The following is a 20,197-nucleotide window of genomic DNA, read 5'->3' as shown; positions in this document are numbered from 1 at the left end:
GGTATTTCAGGGGCACCTGGGTGGCTCAGTTGGTTAAGTGTCTGCCTTCAGCTTCGGTCATGATCCCGGCATCCTGGGATCGAGCCCCACATTGGGCTCCTGGCTCAGTGGGGAGCCTGCTTCTCCCTCTCCAGCTTGCCCTGCTTGTGTTCCCTCACTTGCTGACAAATGATTTTTTTTTTAACAGATTTTTATTTATTTATTTGTCAGAGATCACAAGTAGGTAGAGAGAAAAGAGGAAGCAGGCTCCCCGATGAGCAGAGAGCCCGATTTGGGGCTCGATCCCAGGATGCCGGGATCTCAACCAGGGCTGAAGGCAGAGACTTTAACCCACTGAGCCACCCAGGCACCCCCTGACAAATGATTTTGTAAAAAATTAAGATTTTATTAAATTTTGGGGTGCTTAGGTGGCTCAGTGGGTTAAGCCTCTGCCTTCGGCTCAGGTCGTCATCTCAGGGTCCTAGGATTGGGCCCTGCGTTGGGCTCTCTGCTCAGCTCTGCTTTTCCTTTTCCAACTTGTGATCTCTCTCTCTCTCTCTGTCAAATAAATAAATAATTTAAAAAATATTTTATTAAATTTTAAAAATCTTTAATTAAAAAAATTTGAGTTTTGAAAATTTTTGAAGATTTTGTCAGAGAAAGAGCACAAGTAGGGGGAGAGGCAAGCATAGGGAGATGACCTGAGCCAAAGGCAGATGCTTAACCAGTGGAGCCACCCAGGTGTCCCTGAAAAAAAATTTTTTTTTAAAAAATCAAGGATTTTTAAAATTTCTTTGAGAGAGAGAGACATAGCAAGAGAGGGAAGACAAGAGCAGGGAGAGTAGGCGAGGGAGAAGCAGGCTTCCTGACAAGCAGGGAGCCCAATGTGGGGCTTGAATCCAGGACCCTGGGATCATGACCTGAGCTGAAGGCACACGCTCAACGACTGAGCCACCCAGGTACCCCTAAAAATGGTATTTTAAAAATGAAGAGAACTCCGCATAAATGATCTCTTCAAAGCCAGCAAGGGTGTCTAGTGTAAAGCAGGGGCCAGCAAAGTGTGGCCTGAAACTATACAGGCTTGGAACTAAGACTCTTTTTTACATTTTTAAAAGTTTAAAAAATATGTGACTAGCCTGCAAAGTTAAAATAATTCTCACCCTTCACAAACAATGGAATACTTCCATGACAAAGTATTTTTAGACTGTAAGATTACGGTCCTGTTTTATTCTAGTATACGTTGTCTCCACAGGCCGACTAGGCCAACCCTCACCACCCTTTTGTTTCTAAACTTCTCCCTTTCTGATCACCTATTTAACCCTCTGCAACTCCCTAAATCCTTCCACTCTACCCACATGAGAAATATCCCCTACTATCCTCAACCTCTTATCCAACAATATCTATATCTTCTTTTTTTTATTTTTATTTTTTTTAAAGATTTTATTTATTTATTTGACAGACAGAGGTCACAAGTAGGCAGAGAGAGAGAGGAGGAAGCAGGCTCCCTGCTGAGCAGAGAGCCCGATGCGGGACTCGATCCCAGGACCCTGGGATCATGACCTGAGCCGAAAGCAGAGGCTTTAACCCACTGAGCCACCCAGGTTCCCAATCCTACATCTTCTTGTTCTAACTTCATATTTTTCAGATTTTTACCAGGACTCACAGTAAGAAATTTAAGGTAAACAACTGACACGTTCAAAAACGTACACAAATGAACTAAGATTTACCAAAAAACCCCTCAAAGTTATATACGACTTTACTGATATACAAATATAACAAATTCAGAAATGCAAAATTCCTTGGAAGAGTTGTTTATATGGTGCAATATTCAATTGTTCTTACATTCCCTCCCACAAGGCTTTTCTCTTCTCCATTCCACCAAAACAGCTTTTACGAAGGTCACCAGTGATCTCAACATTGCTCACTTACTTCTCAAACCTCATCCTACTTTACTTGTTAACATCATCTAATCCAGCAGTAACTCTGATGTGGCCCATCACTCCCTCCTCAAATGCTTCATTTGCCTTCCAGGGCACCCCTTTTGGGTTTGTTCCTAACTCACTGAGAGTTCCCTCAGTCTCCTTTACTGCTTCTCATATCTGATGTCTAAACACTGGGGGGTACTCTGGAGTTCTCGGAAATCTCTATGTAAATGCACTTGCTTGGAGATCTGGTCCTATTGAACAGCTTGAAATTCCAAGTCTATGTGAACTTCTACATTTTCATCTCTAGCCCAGATCTCTCCTCTGAACTCCTGACTCATATCTAACTCCTCTTAATATGAGCTATGAGTTTCATCTCAGATTTCAACTGTCTAAACCCAACTCCTATCCTTCCTTTCCCTCAAGTACTCTTCATGCCAACTTCTCCATGTCAGTAAGTTCCACCTTTGTTCTACTTGCTGAGGCCCAAGTCATCTTTGATTTCTCTTTCATACTCCACATGCAATCAATCTATAGGCAAAGGCTGAGCTCTACGTTAAAATTACTCAGGTCCAACCACTACTAACCACTGGTCTTAACCAGTCAGCAGCCTACTGCCTCCCTTGAATCTTATGGTCTATTTTCAACACAAACACAACAGTCATAAGACAGTTTCAATAAATCAGATAATGCTATATCTTTGGTTCAAAACCTTTCAATGGATCCCAAATGAAAATAATTCCAGAAGACCTTACAGGGGCCTACATGTGACCTGACCCCTGGCTACCTCTCTTACCTCCATCTCTTTAATCTCTCCTCCTCCTTCACTTCCATTCCAGCCACACTGGTTTCTTTGCCATTCCCTGAACATGCCAAATTCACTCTTAGGGCCTTCGCACTTGTCATTTCCTTTGCCAGGGAGGTTCTCTCTCTACTTACATGAATGGCTCTCATTTCCTTCACATCTGTGCTCAGATGTCACCTCAGCTTCCCTGACCATCCTTTTTAACTTTTATTTTTTTAATTTTTATTTATTTATTTTTTAAAGGTTTTATTTATTTATCTGACAGGCGGGGGGCGGGGAGCAGGCTCCCCGCTGAGCAGATAGCCCGACCCAAGGCTCGATCCCAAGACCCTGAGATCATGACCTGAGCCGAAGGCAGAAGCTTAACCCACTGAGCCACTCAGGCACCCCTCTTTTTAACTTTTTAATAATCTCTACAACCAACGTGGGGCTTGAACTTACAACCCCAAGAGCAAGAGTCGCATGCTCTCCCAACCGAGCCAGCCAGGTGCCCCCTTGACCATTCTTTTTAAAAAAGCATCCACACTCCAATTGCAACCCCTGCCCAATCCCTTCCCCTGCTTCATTTTTGTCTACAGCATGTATTACCATCTGGTGCCTTTACACACTCCACAAACATGTACTAGGCTGCTACAAATACGTTATATACCTTTAGTTTGTCCAGGCGAAACTTCTGAAAGAAATAGCTTTTTATATTAACCTCTTCTTCCACAGCTAAAAAGGCTAGGGAGCATCCCAGGTCATAGATACCAATCCTTAGACTCAAATGAAACAACAGGATTCTCTACCTCTTCTGAGAATTTGAACGGACAGAGATACAGTCAAATGGATAGTAGGAGGTAATGCAAGGCAGTGATGAAAGCACAAAAGCACAGGCAGCCATGTTAGGCAGTGTGCATGAGGAAAATCTGAAGAAGGCCAGAAGACAGAGAGGCAGGCAGATAAGATAGGCAGATAAGACAAAGTATGGAGAGGAGAATGACAGTATGACTTCCAAGAAGTGGAACAGAGCCATGGTCCCTGACTGGCTAGGTCCAGTGCCATGACACTCAGATTCACATAAGCTTTGTTTCCTAAACTTGAATTAACAACAACATGGCTTTACAACTGCTGTATGTTTACCCTGCTGCCTTTTATCTAAGTCTGAGAAGTTCTCCTCCTACATTTTTATACAGATTTACCTCACCATATATATTCTAAAGAAAATTACTCCTATAGTCAAGGTTAAAAAAATTTACCATTTATTTTTAAAGGCATTAATAAAAACCTTAACATACTTTATACTAAGAAAGATATAATATACAAATGGGCTGAGTTGAAATTTTCACAGATTGACTTTTCTTTACTACATGTAACTGAGTTTCTTTTAATTACTCACATTTCCACTGCTGAGTTATTCAAACTGATTATTCCCTTGAAACACACGGCTGGTTATTTAAGCATGAGTCACGTGCGACAAGGGGAAATGCAGGCGATTATGCCACCCAACCAACTGTTCATGAAGAAAAGATGAAATTTTGTTCATGTTGACCATGGTGCATCAAAATACCATTCTCCTCAGGAGAGAGCTGCACCTGTTTTTTGGGGAAAAAAGATCGAGATGTAAGTATGCAATTAAAAAACCTATTTTCTTATAAAATCAAAAGAAATGGGGAGCCTGGGTAGCTCAGTTGGTTAAGTGTCTGCTTTTGGCTTGGGTCATGATCACAGAGTCCTGGGATGGAGCCCTGTGTCAGGCTCCCTGCTTAGCATAGAGTCTGCTTCTCCCTCTGCCTGCCACTCCCCCTGCTTGTACTCTCTCTGTCAAATAAAATCCTAAAAACAACAACAACAAAAAAACAAACACCAAAAAAACAAAAGAAAAAGAAAATGCAAAGCAATACACTCATCAAGGGAAATAAAACTAGAATATAATATGCTAATATATTTAATGCCACAATAAATTCAATCTTTATAAGATACAGAATTACACAAATTATGAAATTCACGTGAGTAAATGTGCAAGACTATTTAAAAAATAGTATTTTTTAATAAAGATTTTATTTATTTGACAGAGAGATCACAAGTAGGCAGAGAGAGAGAGAAAGCATGATCCCTGCTGAGCATAGAGCCTGATGAAGGGTTCTATCTATCCCAGGAACCTGAGATCATGACCTGAGCTGAAGTGCTAAATTTTGGGCTAAACAATTGATAATACACTCACCAATTATCTGCAGCTATGCTTTAAAAAAAAAAAAAGACTGAAATAATAACATGGAATCACCTAAAATGATGATGAAATAAATCATCAACAATGAGATGATTACTACTATAGCATCCTTCAGTTTTCTTCTCTTACCCAAAGTACTGGATTTTCTTTCAAAAAGTTATTATTTTTTAAGATTTTAGATTGTAGATTTTATTTATTTGACAGAGCACAAGCAGGGAGAGTGGCAGGCAGAAGGAGAGGAAGAAGGAGAAGAAGCAGGCCTCCCCGCTGAGTCCAATGTGGGGCTCGATCCCAGGACCCTGGTATCATGATCTGAGCCAAAGGCAGTTGCCCAAACAACCGAGCCACCCAGGTGCCCCAGAAAAAAATTCTGCATTACTTCTTAGTCTTTTCATTTTCTTATTTTTTAAGTAATGTCTACACCCATTGTGGGGCTCTAACTCACGACCCTGAGATTGAGTCACATGCTCTTCCGACTGAGTCAGCTGTCCTTGAGAAAATATTTGTGATCTCTACTGTAGGCTAACAATGGTGGTGAACTTGTTCCTATAAGCCAAGTCTCAGATGATGAGTCTTCAAATGGCATATACTACTTAGGTGCATTTTCTCCAACTGAAGAACTGATATATTTCTGAGGACAAAAAAGGAAATACAGCAGTGTCTTTCAAGTCCTTCAATAGGAAGGATTTCATCATAATATCTTGTGGCAAAAACGTGAACCATCCCACTTTGCTAAAAAACAAAGACAGTATTCATCTTTTTTCCCTGCCACCAGACAGTATTCAGCTTTTATGGCTTGTGCACCAAAATTCACTTGATAAAGTTTTCAGCAAAGACAAGACCTATAGCTCTTAAACACATGAAAGGATGCTGGACTTTACAATAATAAAATAAAAAATTATAATGAGATAACCATTTCCAACTATTAGACTGACAAGAATCCAAAGGTTTCATAGATTATTGAACAGACTGGGGGAAACAGGAACTCTCAATGTTGGTGAGAATATTAAGAAGGTCTCTACAGAGAACAACATGGCAAGAAATTATTAAAATTATAGATGTATATTCTCTTCAACCTAGCAGTTCTCATTCTAGAATCCAAATCTAGGTTAGAATTCTAGACTCTATTAAGGTAATCCTAAAAATGTATTCATAAATCTACAAAAAGAATTATGTAAAAGAGTACTGACTGTAGCATTAAATAGCAAACAATTAGGAAAGCCTAAAATTCCATCCATAAGAGCTTAATTAAGTATGAGACACATCTCTACATAAAAATATCATGCAACTTTGGGGCGCTTAGGTGGCTCAGTGGGTTGAAGCCTCTGCCTTCGGCTTAGGTCATGATCCCAGGGTCCTGGGATCGAGCCCCGCGTCAGGCTCTCTGCCTACTTGTAATCTCTGTCTGTCAAATAAATAAATAAAATCTTAAAAAAAAAAAATACCATGCAACTTTAAAAAACAAGGCAGTTTTATATACTGGTATGGAGCAGTCTCCAAAAAATGTTGAGGAAAAAGCACTTACCTATTAAGAGTTAACACTGTATGGATTACCTACAAAAATGAAAAATTTTAAAAGTTGAAAGGAATAATATGATAGAAACATCTTACCAGATTTATTTCAATTATATATTATCTTTAGTGTCAGTGAACATACACAGCACACATACACACGAACACAAAACATCAAAAGGTGTGCTGTGAAGTCTCCCTCACATGCCTACCTTCTAGTCTCTCTCCAGAGATGACCTGAGTATCACCCTGAGGTGACCATCAATGCACAGACATGTCTGTAAGTGTGTATTTACATCAATGGCAGGGAGCACAATGCATCTCTGCATCTTTTTTCATTTAAATATATCTATCTTCCTATCAGATTGTTCTACTTAACAAGCAACAATGCAGTTTTTTATTTGAGAGAGAGAGTGCGTGCCGGAACGGGAGGAAGAGCAGGAAGAGAGGGACAAGCAGATTCCACGCTTAGCAAGGAGCTCGTCCCCACGACCTCGAGATCATGACCCAAGCCAAGATCAAGAGTTGGAGACCTAACTGACTGAGATACCCAGGCGCTCCAACAATGTAGTTGTTTAAAAAATAAAGAATTTATGGCTTTTTCCCATGATTCCTTAGTCTTTCAATGTTAAATTATTTTATTTTTATTTTTCTATTTTTTAAAATTTTCCCTCTTGGGGCACCTGGGTGGCTCAGTGGGTTAAAGCCTCTGCCTTCGGCTCAGGTCATGATCCCAGCATCCTGGGATCGAGCCCCACATCGGGCTCTCTGCTCGGCGGGGAGACTGCTTTCTCCTCTCTCTGCCTGCCTCTCTGCCTACTTGTGATCTCTGTCTATCAAATAAATAAAATCTTAAAAAAATAAAGAATTAAAAGAATAAACTGAATATAAGTATCTCATGCTTTTCAAAAGTTTGTCTTAGGCCACTCTGTACCAAAAACCTACACTAGCAGCACCTGTTTTCACTAACCAAAAGAACTCTGAAGAGGATTTACATTTTTATGAAAATAAGGCAAAACCCAGAAATAACGTTCAGTGTGTGTTTTGCAAAGGCTGTTACAGAGGCACAGCCAGGCTCCTTCCCTGGCGTCTTAGCATCCCGCTGCCGTATTTCTGAACTGTGAGCATCTGTGTTTTATCTCGATTTATTTTGTGTATCTGCTAGCAAGTTGTGTACTAAGGTACCAGAAAATCCCAAGCGGTTACTTTTGTCATCTGAGATGTTCAGAAATTTTCCATATAAATTAAAGGTAAGTGGTACTTCTTGGCTTTATGCTATTTCAGATTATGAAAGGTTTCCCAGAAATGCTCTACTTCCAGGTATTGGGGGAAACCTATAATATTAAAAAACAGATTCAAACTATTTTAGAACTTTTATAAATAACAATGGAAAAAATAAATCTTGAACTGTAACACAGAGCTACTCAGCACTTAGATAAGGGGGAAGAATAAAGGAATTATTAACTAGTTTATTCTTTGGGGGAAGCAGTATGACAACATACCATGATCTTCACAGAACTACTTAGAATCTAAAGCTTAATACCTGAAATTAATCATCAATACACAGAAATAATTCTATGGAACTATGTTAAATAAGAAAACCCAAAACAGATGTCTTATTACCATGTAGAAACATTTATCACTGGCCCCAAGCATGACATATTACTTTTAGGTACTTGAGAGAAACAGATTATAATATCATTGTTTCATATACTTTTTTTAAATTTATTTTTTAATTTTTTTATTATAATAAACATATAATGTATTTTTATCCCCAGGGGTACAGGTCTGTGAATCGCCAGGTTTACACATTTCACAGCACTCATCATAGCATATACCCTCCCCAATGTCCATTTCCCCACCACCCTCTCCCGTCCCCCCTCCCCCCAGCAACCCTCAGTCTGTTTTTTGAGATTGAGTCTTTTATGGTTTGTCTCCCTCCCAATCCCATCTTTTCATTTTGTTTCATATACTTTTGTTTTAACCATCACAATAGTTATCTTTTAAAAACATGGAATAGGGGATGTCTGGGTGGCTCAGTCGGTTAAAAACACGGAATAACTGAAAATTAATTGTTACAGAATGGGAAAGGTGCTGGAAAAGAACTGTGTCACTGAGTAAGTCTCCAAGAAAAATATGATGAAATGTTTGTTTAAAAATAGGAGGAACTGGGGTGTCTGGGTGGCTCCGTGGGTTAAAGCCTCTGCCTTCGGCTCAGGTCACGATCCCAGGGTCCTGGGATCGAGCCCCGCATTGGGCTCTCTGCTCAGCAGACAGCCTGGTTCCCCCCCCTCTCTTTCTGCCTGCCTCTCAGCCTACTTGTGATCTCTGTCAAATAAATAAATAAAATCTTTAAAAAAGAAAAAAAATAGGAGGAACTGGCGTGCCTGGCTGGCTTAGTCTCAAGACTGTGTGACTCTCGACCTCAGGGTCATTGAGTTCAGCCCCACACTGGGTGTAGAGATAACTTAAATAATAAAACTTAAAAATAACAGGAGGAACAGGTAGTAGTATACTTGTCTTCCTTCCACAGATTATGAAAATAGGCATTGGGCAACAGATAGCATAGGGCAGAGATCCATGAAAAAAGCAAACACTTAAGGTGAGTTTTCCACTCACCCCATTTTGGGAGGACACAATTTCCAAGGCAGAGCTTGAACAGGTATTGTTCTTCGTATGTGGAAAAAGAGAGAGTTTGGGCCTTGGAATAAGGGACCTAGAATCTAAAGAGGTAGGGTCTAGAAAGCAGGGATTTGAAAATGAGGAGCTCTAGAAATCTGTGTAAAAATTCTTCCTAGGTACTTGCCCAAATCCTTAATTATGCAGATACCATGGAGCTTGGAAGCAGTGCAGGGGGGGCTGAGAACTGGAGGGAGAGTTTTGAGGTCATACAGGGTGCCACTGTACCCAAGGAAAAGCCATTTCACCTCTATGAGTCTTTTTCTTGTCTGTAAAATGGGAATAGTAATATCTAACTTGATGGTGCTATAAAGATCAAATGAAGTAAGCTAAGCCTAGAACACCCAGTAATCTTTCATGTGCAGTTTCTAGTTTCCTTTACAACAAAAACTCAAACTAATAAACCTAAGGAGTTTACTGAAAACAAATTCCATAAAGTAAGATTTTACTTACTCTCAGCAAGAAGTCTTTATCTAAACACAAAGACTACAATGCTTCACATCTGTCTTCCGCCTGGAAACCAAGATCTGGTTTTATTTAGTGAAATACGGCTCTCCACCATCCTTCCGGGCTGCCACAGTGGTGCCTGTGAATGCCCTGGCTGATGCTCTCAAGAGCATTAACAATGCTGAGTTCTTATTAGGCCATGCTCCAGAGTCATCATTCAGTTTCTAACTGTGATGACGAAGCATGATTACATTGGTGATAGAAATCACTGATGATCACAGAGCTGGGAAAATTGCTCTAAACCTCATGGGAAGGTTAAACACATATGATCAGCCCCAGATTTGATGTACAACTGAAAGATCTAGAAACATGGCAGAATAATGTTCCTGTCCCATCAGTTTGGTTTCATTGTCCTCACAAACTCAACTGGCAACATGGACTATGAAGAAGCAAGATGAAAACACACAGGAGGGAAAATCCTGGGATTCTTCTTCTAGGGATATAATATATACATCCAAATAAAATCCCTCAATGGACATGAATGAATGAATGAAGTGAAATGTAAATTCCAAATTATGTGCCATTTTAAAATATAAAAGACGAATTTATGTGTCATAATAACTAGTAATGAAATGATTAGAACTTGAAAACTCATAAATTACTTTCCTTAACTGTATTACTTGTTATCTCCAAAATATGTTACATATAGTATCTTAAAACAACAGCTGAACTCATGCATAATCGTAACTAAAAACAATCCCGTGTGAAAGAGTACATATTATAGGATTCCCTCATATAAAGTCTAAAATAGGTAATCTTTGATCACAGAATTCAAAATGGTGACTTTTTATATTGAAGAAAATGGTCTATATCTTGATTTCTAGGTGTAGTTAACAATGATATGCCTTCTCAAAACATCAAACTCTCCATTTTATTTTAAAGATTTATTTCAGTGAGAGTGAGGGAGAGAGCAAGACAGAGAGCAAGAGAGAGCAGGGGGAACGGCAGAGAGAGGGGGATAAGCAGACTCCTGCTGAACGGGGAGTCTGACAAGGGGGGGGGCTTGATCCAAGGACTCCGAGATCACAACCTGAGCCAAAATCCAGAGTCAGACGCTCAACTGAGCCATCTAGCCACCCCCAAACTCTCCATTTTAAATCTGTGCATTTTACTGTATATAAATTATACCTCAAACAAAGGTACTGTGAAAAAAAAAAAGTGGGCTATGTACAAATGTTGTTGAGCCCTTCTGAGAGGCCATGATTCATACATAAAAATGACCAAATGCCAAGTACTTAGTGAGAGAATTATATAATGAATGTCTTCTACAAACTGCCGTATACAAAACACAGACTCTGTCTGCAGTGGCAGGAATTGCTCTTATTCAAGGTTCAGAATTTGATTTCTGAGCTGAATTGTTTTTATACTCATCAAGAGCTTCAAACAACAGGAGTCTTGGAAGTTTTTTTTTTATTTTTTTATTTTTTTTTTATTTTTTTTTTTAAAGATTTTATTTATTTATTTGACAGACAGATCACAAGTAGGCAGAGAGGCAGGCAGAGAGAGAAGGGAGGAAGCAGGCTCCCTGCCGAGCAGAGAGCCCGATGCGGGGCTCGATCCCAGGACGCTGGGATCATGACCTGAGCCGAAGGCAGCGGCTTTAACCACTGAGCCACCCAGGCGCCCCAGTCTTGGAAGTTTTTAACTGTTAAAAACCATTAACCCTGTAGTTTATTTACGTTAATGGCGACCATGCAGAAAAGCTATGTTTACTAAACGTGAGTAAGGTATAGTGATCTCTGGTCAATCTTTTAATGAAGGCACTCTTCCAGTATGTCACCTCACCTGTCTCTCTTCCGCCACCCAGGCGCCCCTTAATAGTTTTCTATTAACTTTTCTATTTTTTAACATTTCATTTAAAAAAATTTTTTTTCGAAAAAAGGTTTTATATATTAGAGAGAGAGAGAGAGAGAGAGCGCGCGCGCACACGCGTGCGCATGCACGCACAAGCAGGAGGAGCGGCTAAGGGATAAGGAGAAGCAGGCTCCCCACTGAGCAGGGATCCCGACATGGGTCTCCATCCCAGGACCGCAGGATCATGACCTGAGCCCAAGGCAGATGGTTAACCAACTGAGCCACGGAGGCGCCCCACCGTTTCAATTTTTTAAAACATATGTTGTGAAATTTATATAAAAGGTTCACTTTTATAATAATGGTACACTTACTCCTTAATTGAAATGTGAGCACCTTCCTTCTTTTTGGTTTTGTTTGAAACCCTGTAAGGAAACATAAAGGAATTTAAAAGAACAGCATACACATTTCCACTTTGTTCATATAACACATTTTACTAGTTCCACTTAAGAAAGTATCATCAGAAAATAAGGGTTCACAGCCTTTAAATATGCTTTAAAAGTGATCCCAGCATAAACAACTATTAGGCTGTAATTAAGAAATTTTCTTTCACGAAGTCCAGTGATGTTCCTGAGCCAACTTATACCTTAATTCTGTCAAGTAAAATATACACTGTGTCACTCTCATTTATGAAAACAAAACCATTAGTGACTGGGGTGCCTGGGTGGCTCAGTGGGTTAAGCCTCTGACTTCAGCTCAGGTCATGATCTCAGGGTCTTGGGATCGAGCCCCACATCGGGCTCCCTGCTTGGCAGGGAGCCTGCTTCCCCTCCCCCCCTTCTGCCTGCCTCTCTGCCTACTTGTGATCTCTGTCTGTCAAATAAATAAATAAAATCTTAAAACAACAACAACAACAAAAAAACCATTAGAGACTATGTACTAAAGAACATTTTAGAAGTTAAAAAAAGCAGGACCAGTATTTATCTGTTTTTCCTGGTCAAACCTAACCCAAATGCCCTATTCCTCTCTTCTGGCTTCCACGTGTCCTTCTTTCCCTACACATGTATCAACTTTCCACTTTACTGCTAATCTATACTTTAGAGACCACAAGATATATTAAAAGTGATTTACTCTTAGTAAGTACCAAAGTTATAGCCTATTTCATGTTATTTCAAAAACACTACTCTTAAATCATCTGCATTATGCTTGGGTTTCTAGATGTCCAGAGGCTAAGAGGTGGACCCAAATCCTGTCTGGCTGTCCTAATGCAAACAGGTTGTTAATGGAAAATTTGTCAGGCATGTTTCTGTGAAGCAATGGTTAAGAAATGCTAGCTGACGGGCGCCTGGGTGGCTCCTTTGGCTGAATGTCTGACTCTTTTTTTTTTTTTTTAATTTTAGCTGAGTATCTTTTTTTTTTTTTTTAAGATTTTATTTATTTATTTGACAGAGAGAGATCACAAGTAGGCAGAGAGGCAGGCAGTGAGAGGGAAGCAGGCTCCCTGCCGAGCAGAGAGCCCGAAGAGGGACTCACGGGACTCGATCCCAGGACCCTGAGATCATGACCTGAGTCGAAGGCAGTGGCTTAAACCACAGAGCCACCCAGGCGCCCCTGAGTGTCTGACTCTTAATTTCAGCTCTGGTCATGTTCTCAGGGTTGCAAGAATGAGCTCTGCATAGGGCTCTGGGCTCAGAAGCCTGCTTAAGATTCTCTCCCCCTCTCCCTCTGCCCCTCCCTTCACTAATAAATAAATAAATCTTTAAAAAAAAAAAAAAAAAAAGCTAGCTGAGAGTTGTGCCTCACAATCCCAGAGAAGCAGCTCTTTCTCCCCATGCCTTAATAGAACACCTTTTGTACCAAAGCAAAACAAAAACCAAAAAACAAAACCAAGTTAGCTGTAGACAGTGGTGGTTAAAACATATTTAAGCTGTTAGAAAACTTAATAATGAGTAGTGGCTTCTTTTTAATGGTAACAATTTCAAAGAGAAAAAATGCAGTATCTAGGAAACTGTTATTTCTTTACACTTCTGAATGTCAATGTTTTACATTTTAATGTATGCAGATATATGAATAACACCCCTTAAAGATCTTTTCTTAGGAACAAGTTAGTCATAGGTTGGTCATGAATTTGTGGCAAATAATCTGGACCAGGCTGCATTTCCAAGAACCGTTGCTTGAACTCAGGAAAGAAACGGAAACATCTGCAGTTTAATGGTCAGCATCATAGTTCTAAGTTCTAAGTTCTAAGATTTTCTAAGTGAAAATCTGCTAGGTTTTAATAACAGAGTAAGCTCTAGTACTTCAAATAGAAGTACTTATAAATGTAATTTTACCAAGTCTAATGTTCATCCGTGCCATCCTTCAAATTAAATATATTCAAAATGTTGGAGTGCCTGGGTAACTCCGTTAAGCATCTGATTCTTGGGGCGCCTGGGTGGCTCAGTGGGTTAAAGCCTCTGCCTTCGGCTCAGGTCATGATCCCAGGGTCCTGGATCGAACCCCACATCGGGCTCTCTGCTCGGCAGGGAGCCTGCTTCTCCCTCTCTCTCTGCCTGCCTCTCTGCCTACTCGTGATCTCTGTCTGTGAAATAAATAAATAAAATCTTTTAAAATTAAAAAAAAAGCATATGATTCTTGATTTTGGCTCAGGTCACGATCTCAGGGTGGTGACACTGAACCCTGCATCAGTTTTATTCCAATCATAAAAGTTAAAAAAAAGGGCAAAACTAATCTGTGATGTTAGAAGTCAAGAAAATGGTTACCCTTGAGAAATGGATTGGTAGTGATCAGAAGGAAACACAAGGATGCTTCAGGACTATGATAATGTTTTGTTGTTGTTTTTTTAAATATAGCTCTTTGTTTTCTTTTAAGATTTTTATTTATTTGTCAGAGAGAAAGAGAGAGTGTGCGCGTGCCCGTGTGCGAGAGCACATGCACATAAGCAGGGGGAGCTGCAGGCAGAGGGAGAAGCAGGCTCCCTGCTGAGCAAGGAGCCCAGTATGGGACTTGATCTGTGGGGTCATGACTTGAGCTGAAGGCAGATGCTTAATGGACTTAGCCACCCAGGCATCCCAATAATGTTCTTTTTAATCAAGCTGTTCACTTCTAATGTATGCATTTTTCTGCACATGTTTTTTTTTTTTAAGATTTTATTTATTTATTTGACAGAGAGAGATCACAAGCAGGCAGAGAGGCAGGCAGAAAGAGAGAGGAGGAAGCAGGCTCCCTGCCGAGCAGAGAGCCCGATGTGGGGCTTGATCCCAGGACCCTGGGATCATGACCCGAGCTGAAGGCAGAGGCTTTAACCCACTGAGCCACCCAAGCGCCCCAGTCTGCACATGTATTTCAATAAAAAGTTTACAACAATGACCAAATAAAACCATGAACCTATGCATAATATAAAGCTGAAAATAAATCAAAATATGGTGCATCTGAGTCAAAGAGCTCTCTCTTGTTCTAAAAAATTGAAAAATAATCATATATATATTATATATATATATTTTTAGATTTATTTATTTCAGAGAGAAAAAGCATGCAAGTGTGTATGTAAAAGGGGAGGGGTGGAGAGAGGGGGAGAGAACCCCAAGAATCTCACTCTGTGGTGAGCCTGAGGCAGGGCTTGAGACCACGACCTTGAGACCATACCCGGAGCTGAAACCAAGAGTCTGACACCCAACCGTGTCACCCAGCTGCCCCTACATTTTTCAAAAATTTTCACAATAAAAAATATATGGAGAGAAATGTGAACTGCAGAAAATGGAAGCTTAGCAAGTTAAGTGATTGGTCTCAAATTATAACCTATTAATTTCTTACTTTCCATTATCTTGTTGGTTATTAAAAGGGGAATTTCATCATACAATATAAATACACCAAGGTTATAAAACAGCTCAACATTAGCTTTTAAATAATAGTATTAATGGGAGTACGTACGGGTAATACATTTAAAAAATTACACCTTCAAGTCAGTTGTTTTTCTTCTTCTATACGTTAATTAACCAGAAATTCAAGTACTTACAATAATATCACATCATAAACTCAGCATGGCGTAACAGCTTCCTTTTAAAAAACTTAAAAATTGGGGCACCTGGGTGGCTCAGTGGGTTAAAGCCTCTGCTTTCGGCTCAGGTCATGCTCTCAGGGTCCTGGGATTGAGCCCCACATCAGGCTCTCTGCTCAGTGGGGAGCCTGCTTCCCTTTCTGCCTGCCTCTCTGCCTACTTGTGATCTCTGTCTGTCAAATAAATAAATAAAATCTTAAAAAACAACAACAACAAAACTTAAAAATTACAATAACTTGAGACAGAGGTTATGCTTCCATCACAGCAAGGTTATTGCTGTGGAGACAATGACACCGGTAATATGTTCTGCTAGGCTCATGGCGTAGAGTGGAAGTTACAAGACTTTTCAATATTAGAAAAAAAATCAAGGAATAAAAATTTTAGATCATTTGCCAAAATAGCAATCAGTGTACTTTCTACAGTTTGATTTCTAGGGGGTATAGCTCATGGTTAGAGCATTTGACTGCAGTTTGATTTCTAAGGTCCTAAGGTCAAGAAATTGGATCCAAAAGGTTGCAGGTAGAGAATTTGTGAAGTATGTCCACATTTAAGGGAAGATCAAAGAAGCCCAACTGAATAAACTGTGGACTGACACTGACAAATGTGGGCTGAACAAAAGTTCTTTCTAAAAGTGCTATTTTGGGGTGCCTGGGTGGCTCAGTTGTTGGGTGTCTGCCTTCGGCTCAGGTCATGATCCCAGGGTCCTGGGATCGAGCCCCGCATAGGGCTCCCTGCTTGATGGGAAGCCTGCTTCTCCCTCTCCCACTCCCCCTGCTTCTGTTCCCTCTCTCACTGTCTCTCTCTGTGTCAAATAAATAAGAAAAAAAAAAGTGCTATTTTGAAGATTATGATTCTGACTTTGGAGGAACTACAGTGATTGGCAGTGGAAGGAAATCACATGTAAAATTCCTTAAATAAAAATTTATTGATTTTTAAATTTAAAAAAATTAAAAAAATTCTTGATAAATCCCAATACTACATGCCTGCAACAGACTGATATATCAAATGATAAGTATGGAGCTTCCGTCCCTAACGTCCAGCCTGGATTATCACCTCAGATCTTCCTCTATGCACAAAAAGAACTTAACACTTTTTGTCTTTCTTTTTTCAAGATATTATTCATTCTTTCTCTATCTCCTACAATGTATTTTTTAAAAAAGATTACTTATTTGACAGAGATCACAGGTAGGCAGAGAGGCAGGCAGAGAGAGGGGGGAAGCAGGTTCCCTGCTGAGCAGAGATTCCCAATGCGGGGCTAGATCCCAGGACCCTGAGATCATGACCTGAGCCAAAGGCAGAGGCTTATTAACCCACTGAGCCACCCAGACGCCCCTCCTACAATGCATTTTTATTTCAGATTGAAAGAGAAAGATTAGGGGCGCCTGGGTGGCTCAGTGTTAAGCCTCTGCCTTCAGCTCAGGTCATGGTCTCAGGGTCCTGGGATCGAGCCGCACGTGAGGCTCTCTGCTCGGTGGGGAGCCTGCCTCCCCCTCTCCCTCTGCCTGCCTCTCTGCCTACTTGTGATCTCTCTCCCTCTGTGAAATAAATAAATAAATAGTCTTAAAAAAAAGAGAGAGAAAGGCTAATAAGACTGGAAAATAATTTGGAAAGGGCATCATTAAATTAGAAAACATATTATCAACATTATCTAATAACATGAAAAAATTTTAAATGCACTACAGTTACACTTAGCAGGGACAATACAAGAATAATGTAAGCTTTAAACACATAATTGTGTTTTTTTAACTTTAAGGTGATTTTCAATCCTTAGGATCTACCAAACATAACAAAACATTCTTTTAGTCACAAAACAAAGTCACATAACCACAAAGTGGTTGTCAGGAAAGATGCTAAGTGATCACTTACCATATAGTAACCAGTATGATAGCCACTCATGTACCAAGAGATTAACATACTTCCCAAAGCATCAGCATCATCAAAAGAATCTGGACATATGGGAGGTGGTGGGGGAATTATCTGGAAGTGGAGAAAGACGTACTTTAAAGTCAATAAACAAAAACTGAAGTCTGGACATCCATTTTACATAAGGAATGCTGGATATTTGTTGTATCTTCCCCTATATTTTATGCCATTTCCTATTTAAAACTTAAAAAAAAAATGACATTTTGAGAAAGCCAACAAGTAACAACAAAAGACCAATAAAATCAAAATAAATAAGAATCAAAAGACAGTACATCATGTAAAATGTCAGTATTGTTTTGACTTTTGAACTATTATTCCATTCCATTAATTATCTGTGGGTAAAAGACCAAGTATATTATACTTTTTTTTTTTAAGATTTTATTTATTCAGAGAGAGAAAGAGCGTGAGCACGTGTGCTGGTGGGTAGGGGCAGAGGGAGAGAAACAATCTCAAGCAGATTCTATGCTGAACATGGAGCCTGATGTGGGGTTCAGTCCCATGACCCTGAGATCATAGACCTGAGCCAAAATCAAGAGTCAGATGCCCAACCGACTAAACCACCCAGACATTGCATGTATACATACTTCTATGGTTTTACTCAAAAACCACCCAGACAGCATTTTAAGTAAAGGTCTTGTATAGAACAACTGCGCTGCACCCACTGGAACACAAGCAATTTGCTAAAAAGCGTCTTATATCTAGCCTACTGGTGATATCCAGAAGTCTACCATTAGATATCCACACAGTCTATGCAAAGTTAACATCCAGGCATATCTGGAAGAGCAAAAGATTAATCCTTACTTACAGTGCAATTAAATCCTTTTAAATAAGAGATACCTCCCTATGGAATGACATACAATTTCTGACAGGAAGGAATATAAGGCTGAGTTGGGGTCAATAAGAGGACTGAGTGTGGGTAGCAGAAGGGCATTAAAAACAAAAACCTGGGGGCGCCTGGGTGGCTCAGCGGATTAAGCCTCTGCCTTCAGCTCAGCTCATGATCTCGGGGTCCTGGGATCGAGCCCCACATTGGGCTCTCTTCTCAGCGGGGAGCCTGCTTCCTCCTCTCTCTCTGCTTGCCTCTCTGCCTGCTTGTGATCTGTTTGTCAAATAAATAAATAAAATCTTAAAAAACAAAAACAAAAACCTGGGGTTTGATTCCAATTGTTATCCACTAGAATCTGACCATAGGGATGGTCTAAAATGACATTTCGCAATCACCCATGTGCTGCTAAATCCCTAAGTATGTATGAAAGCAACGTTTAATCTGAATTCTTCTGCACTTACTGGTGGTCCAGAAGGAAATGGAGGCAGCCAGCATGATAAGAAGTGTGGTGGTGGTGGAGGTGGTGGTGGGCCACTGAATTTTAGACCAGGCTGTAAAGAACATTCCAAAGGAAGATTAATTTACCCATTTACACATGAAAGGAGGAAAATGATTCAGTGCCATAAAAGTTAAAATAACCACCAAGAATAATACATTATACATATCAAAAAAGATGAAATAGAATTTCATATACCAAATAGTAAAGACTCATAAATCTAGATATTCCTCATTTCCTTTCTATATAAACATCCAGAGTAAAATCAAACTAAGAAAGACTCCTAATTACCTAATAAATCAGAGACAGCATATTTAGCAAGGTATGTGAATCACAAAAGACTATCTCCCCCACAGTTTTACTAATTGTGTAATCTTTTTACAGATGTCCTTTGAGTTACATATTACTGTAGAGCATATATTGTACAAATTAGTAAACCTCGCATTTAATAAGAAAAACCATGCCATGGCTGCAAACAGTAGCCTCCTTGGTAGTGTATGCAGCCTGTTGATTGTATGGGTTGCCCTGAGGGGCCTTGGAGACAGCCCTTTCCAGTAGATGTTGAGGTCTGACCTCATGGCTATTTCCAATTTAGGTTGCAGACAGGTATGCGGGGTGCCTTTGGAAAGCCCCAGGTCAAGTGCCAGGGTCCACACTGGCCAAGTCATCATGTCCATCTGTACCAAGCTGCAGAAAAAGGAGCATGTGATTGAGCCCTACGCAGGGCCAAGTTCAAGTTCCCTGGCTGCCAGATGATCCACATTTCCAAGAAGTGGGGCTTTACTAAGTTCAATGCGGATGAATTTGAAGACATGGCAGCTGAAAAGCGGCTTATCTTAGATGGCTGTGGGGTTAAATACATCTCTAACCATGGCCCCTCGGACAAATGGAGGGCTCTGCACACACGAGAACCTTGGCACTAGCCCCTCCTGTTGTATTCATGCCCACCAATAAATCCAACTTCCTGTCCAAAAAAAAAAAAAAAAAGAAAAAAGAAAAACCAGCCCCGAGACCAATAAAGTATCATATATAAATTAAGAGGTCTGATCATTCTAGAAATTATAATATAAACCTAGTAAGAAATCTTTCACAGAAAATCTTCAGAAAAAGCTTTAGTAAGTCATGATTTTTAATTTATTATTATTGCTGCCTGAATACTATAACCTCCAGTGAAGAAATCACTGCTTTATACAAAACAACTGGATAGGGACACACACACATGACACAACTTAAAACAAAAATCTCTTTTTTTCTCCAAAGATTGAATTAATTAATTTATTTGAGAGACAGAATGAGCGGGGGATGGGGGAAGTAGGGCAGAGGGAGAAGCAGACTCCCCCCTGGGCAGAGAACCTAACATGGGGCTCCATCCCAGTACCCTGAGATCATGACCTGGGCTGAAAGCAGACACTTAATCCACTGAGCCACCCAGGTGCCCCAGTAAAGATCTTTTCTAAGTTCATTACTTACAGCCAAAAGAACCATATAGGA

At 40.1% G+C, this 20,197-nt stretch overlaps 1 protein-coding gene and 1 pseudogene across 3 annotated transcripts in view; one reads left to right on the top strand and one right to left on the bottom strand.

Annotated features, from left to right (window-relative positions):
- Positions 1-3,930: 3,930 nt before the first annotated feature.
- LOC308343784 (survival motor neuron protein) overlaps positions 3,931-20,197 on the bottom strand; it is a 33,860-nt gene continuing 17,593 nt past the window's right edge. Inside the window, exons 6-10 of one of the 2 annotated variants that reach the window (XM_080804955.1) lie at positions 18,672-18,761; positions 17,328-17,438; positions 11,779-11,829; positions 6,441-6,469; positions 3,931-4,280 (exon numbers count right to left, since the gene is read on the bottom strand). In XM_080804955.1, the coding sequence (XP_080661081.1) occupies positions 11,782-11,829; positions 17,328-17,438; positions 18,672-18,761 (249 nt within the window). In that variant the 3' untranslated portion in view covers positions 3,931-4,280; positions 6,441-6,469; positions 11,779-11,781. The remainder of the gene's footprint in view (positions 4,281-6,440; positions 6,470-11,778; positions 11,830-17,327; positions 17,439-18,671; positions 18,762-20,197) is intronic. The other variant, XM_080804954.1, reaches the window with a different exon arrangement.
- Positions 8,510-10,050, top strand: LOC308343311 (small ribosomal subunit protein uS8-like; annotated as a pseudogene). Its single transcript has 2 exons — positions 8,510-8,544; positions 9,592-10,050. The product of its transcript is annotated as a small ribosomal subunit protein uS8-like (transcript).

The sequence above is a fragment of the Martes martes genome (assembly GCF_963455335.1).
Source record: "Martes martes genome assembly, chromosome: 5".
NCBI lineage: Eukaryota > Metazoa > Chordata > Mammalia > Carnivora > Mustelidae > Martes > Martes martes.
This window is presented reverse-complemented; position numbering and strand designations above follow the sequence as displayed.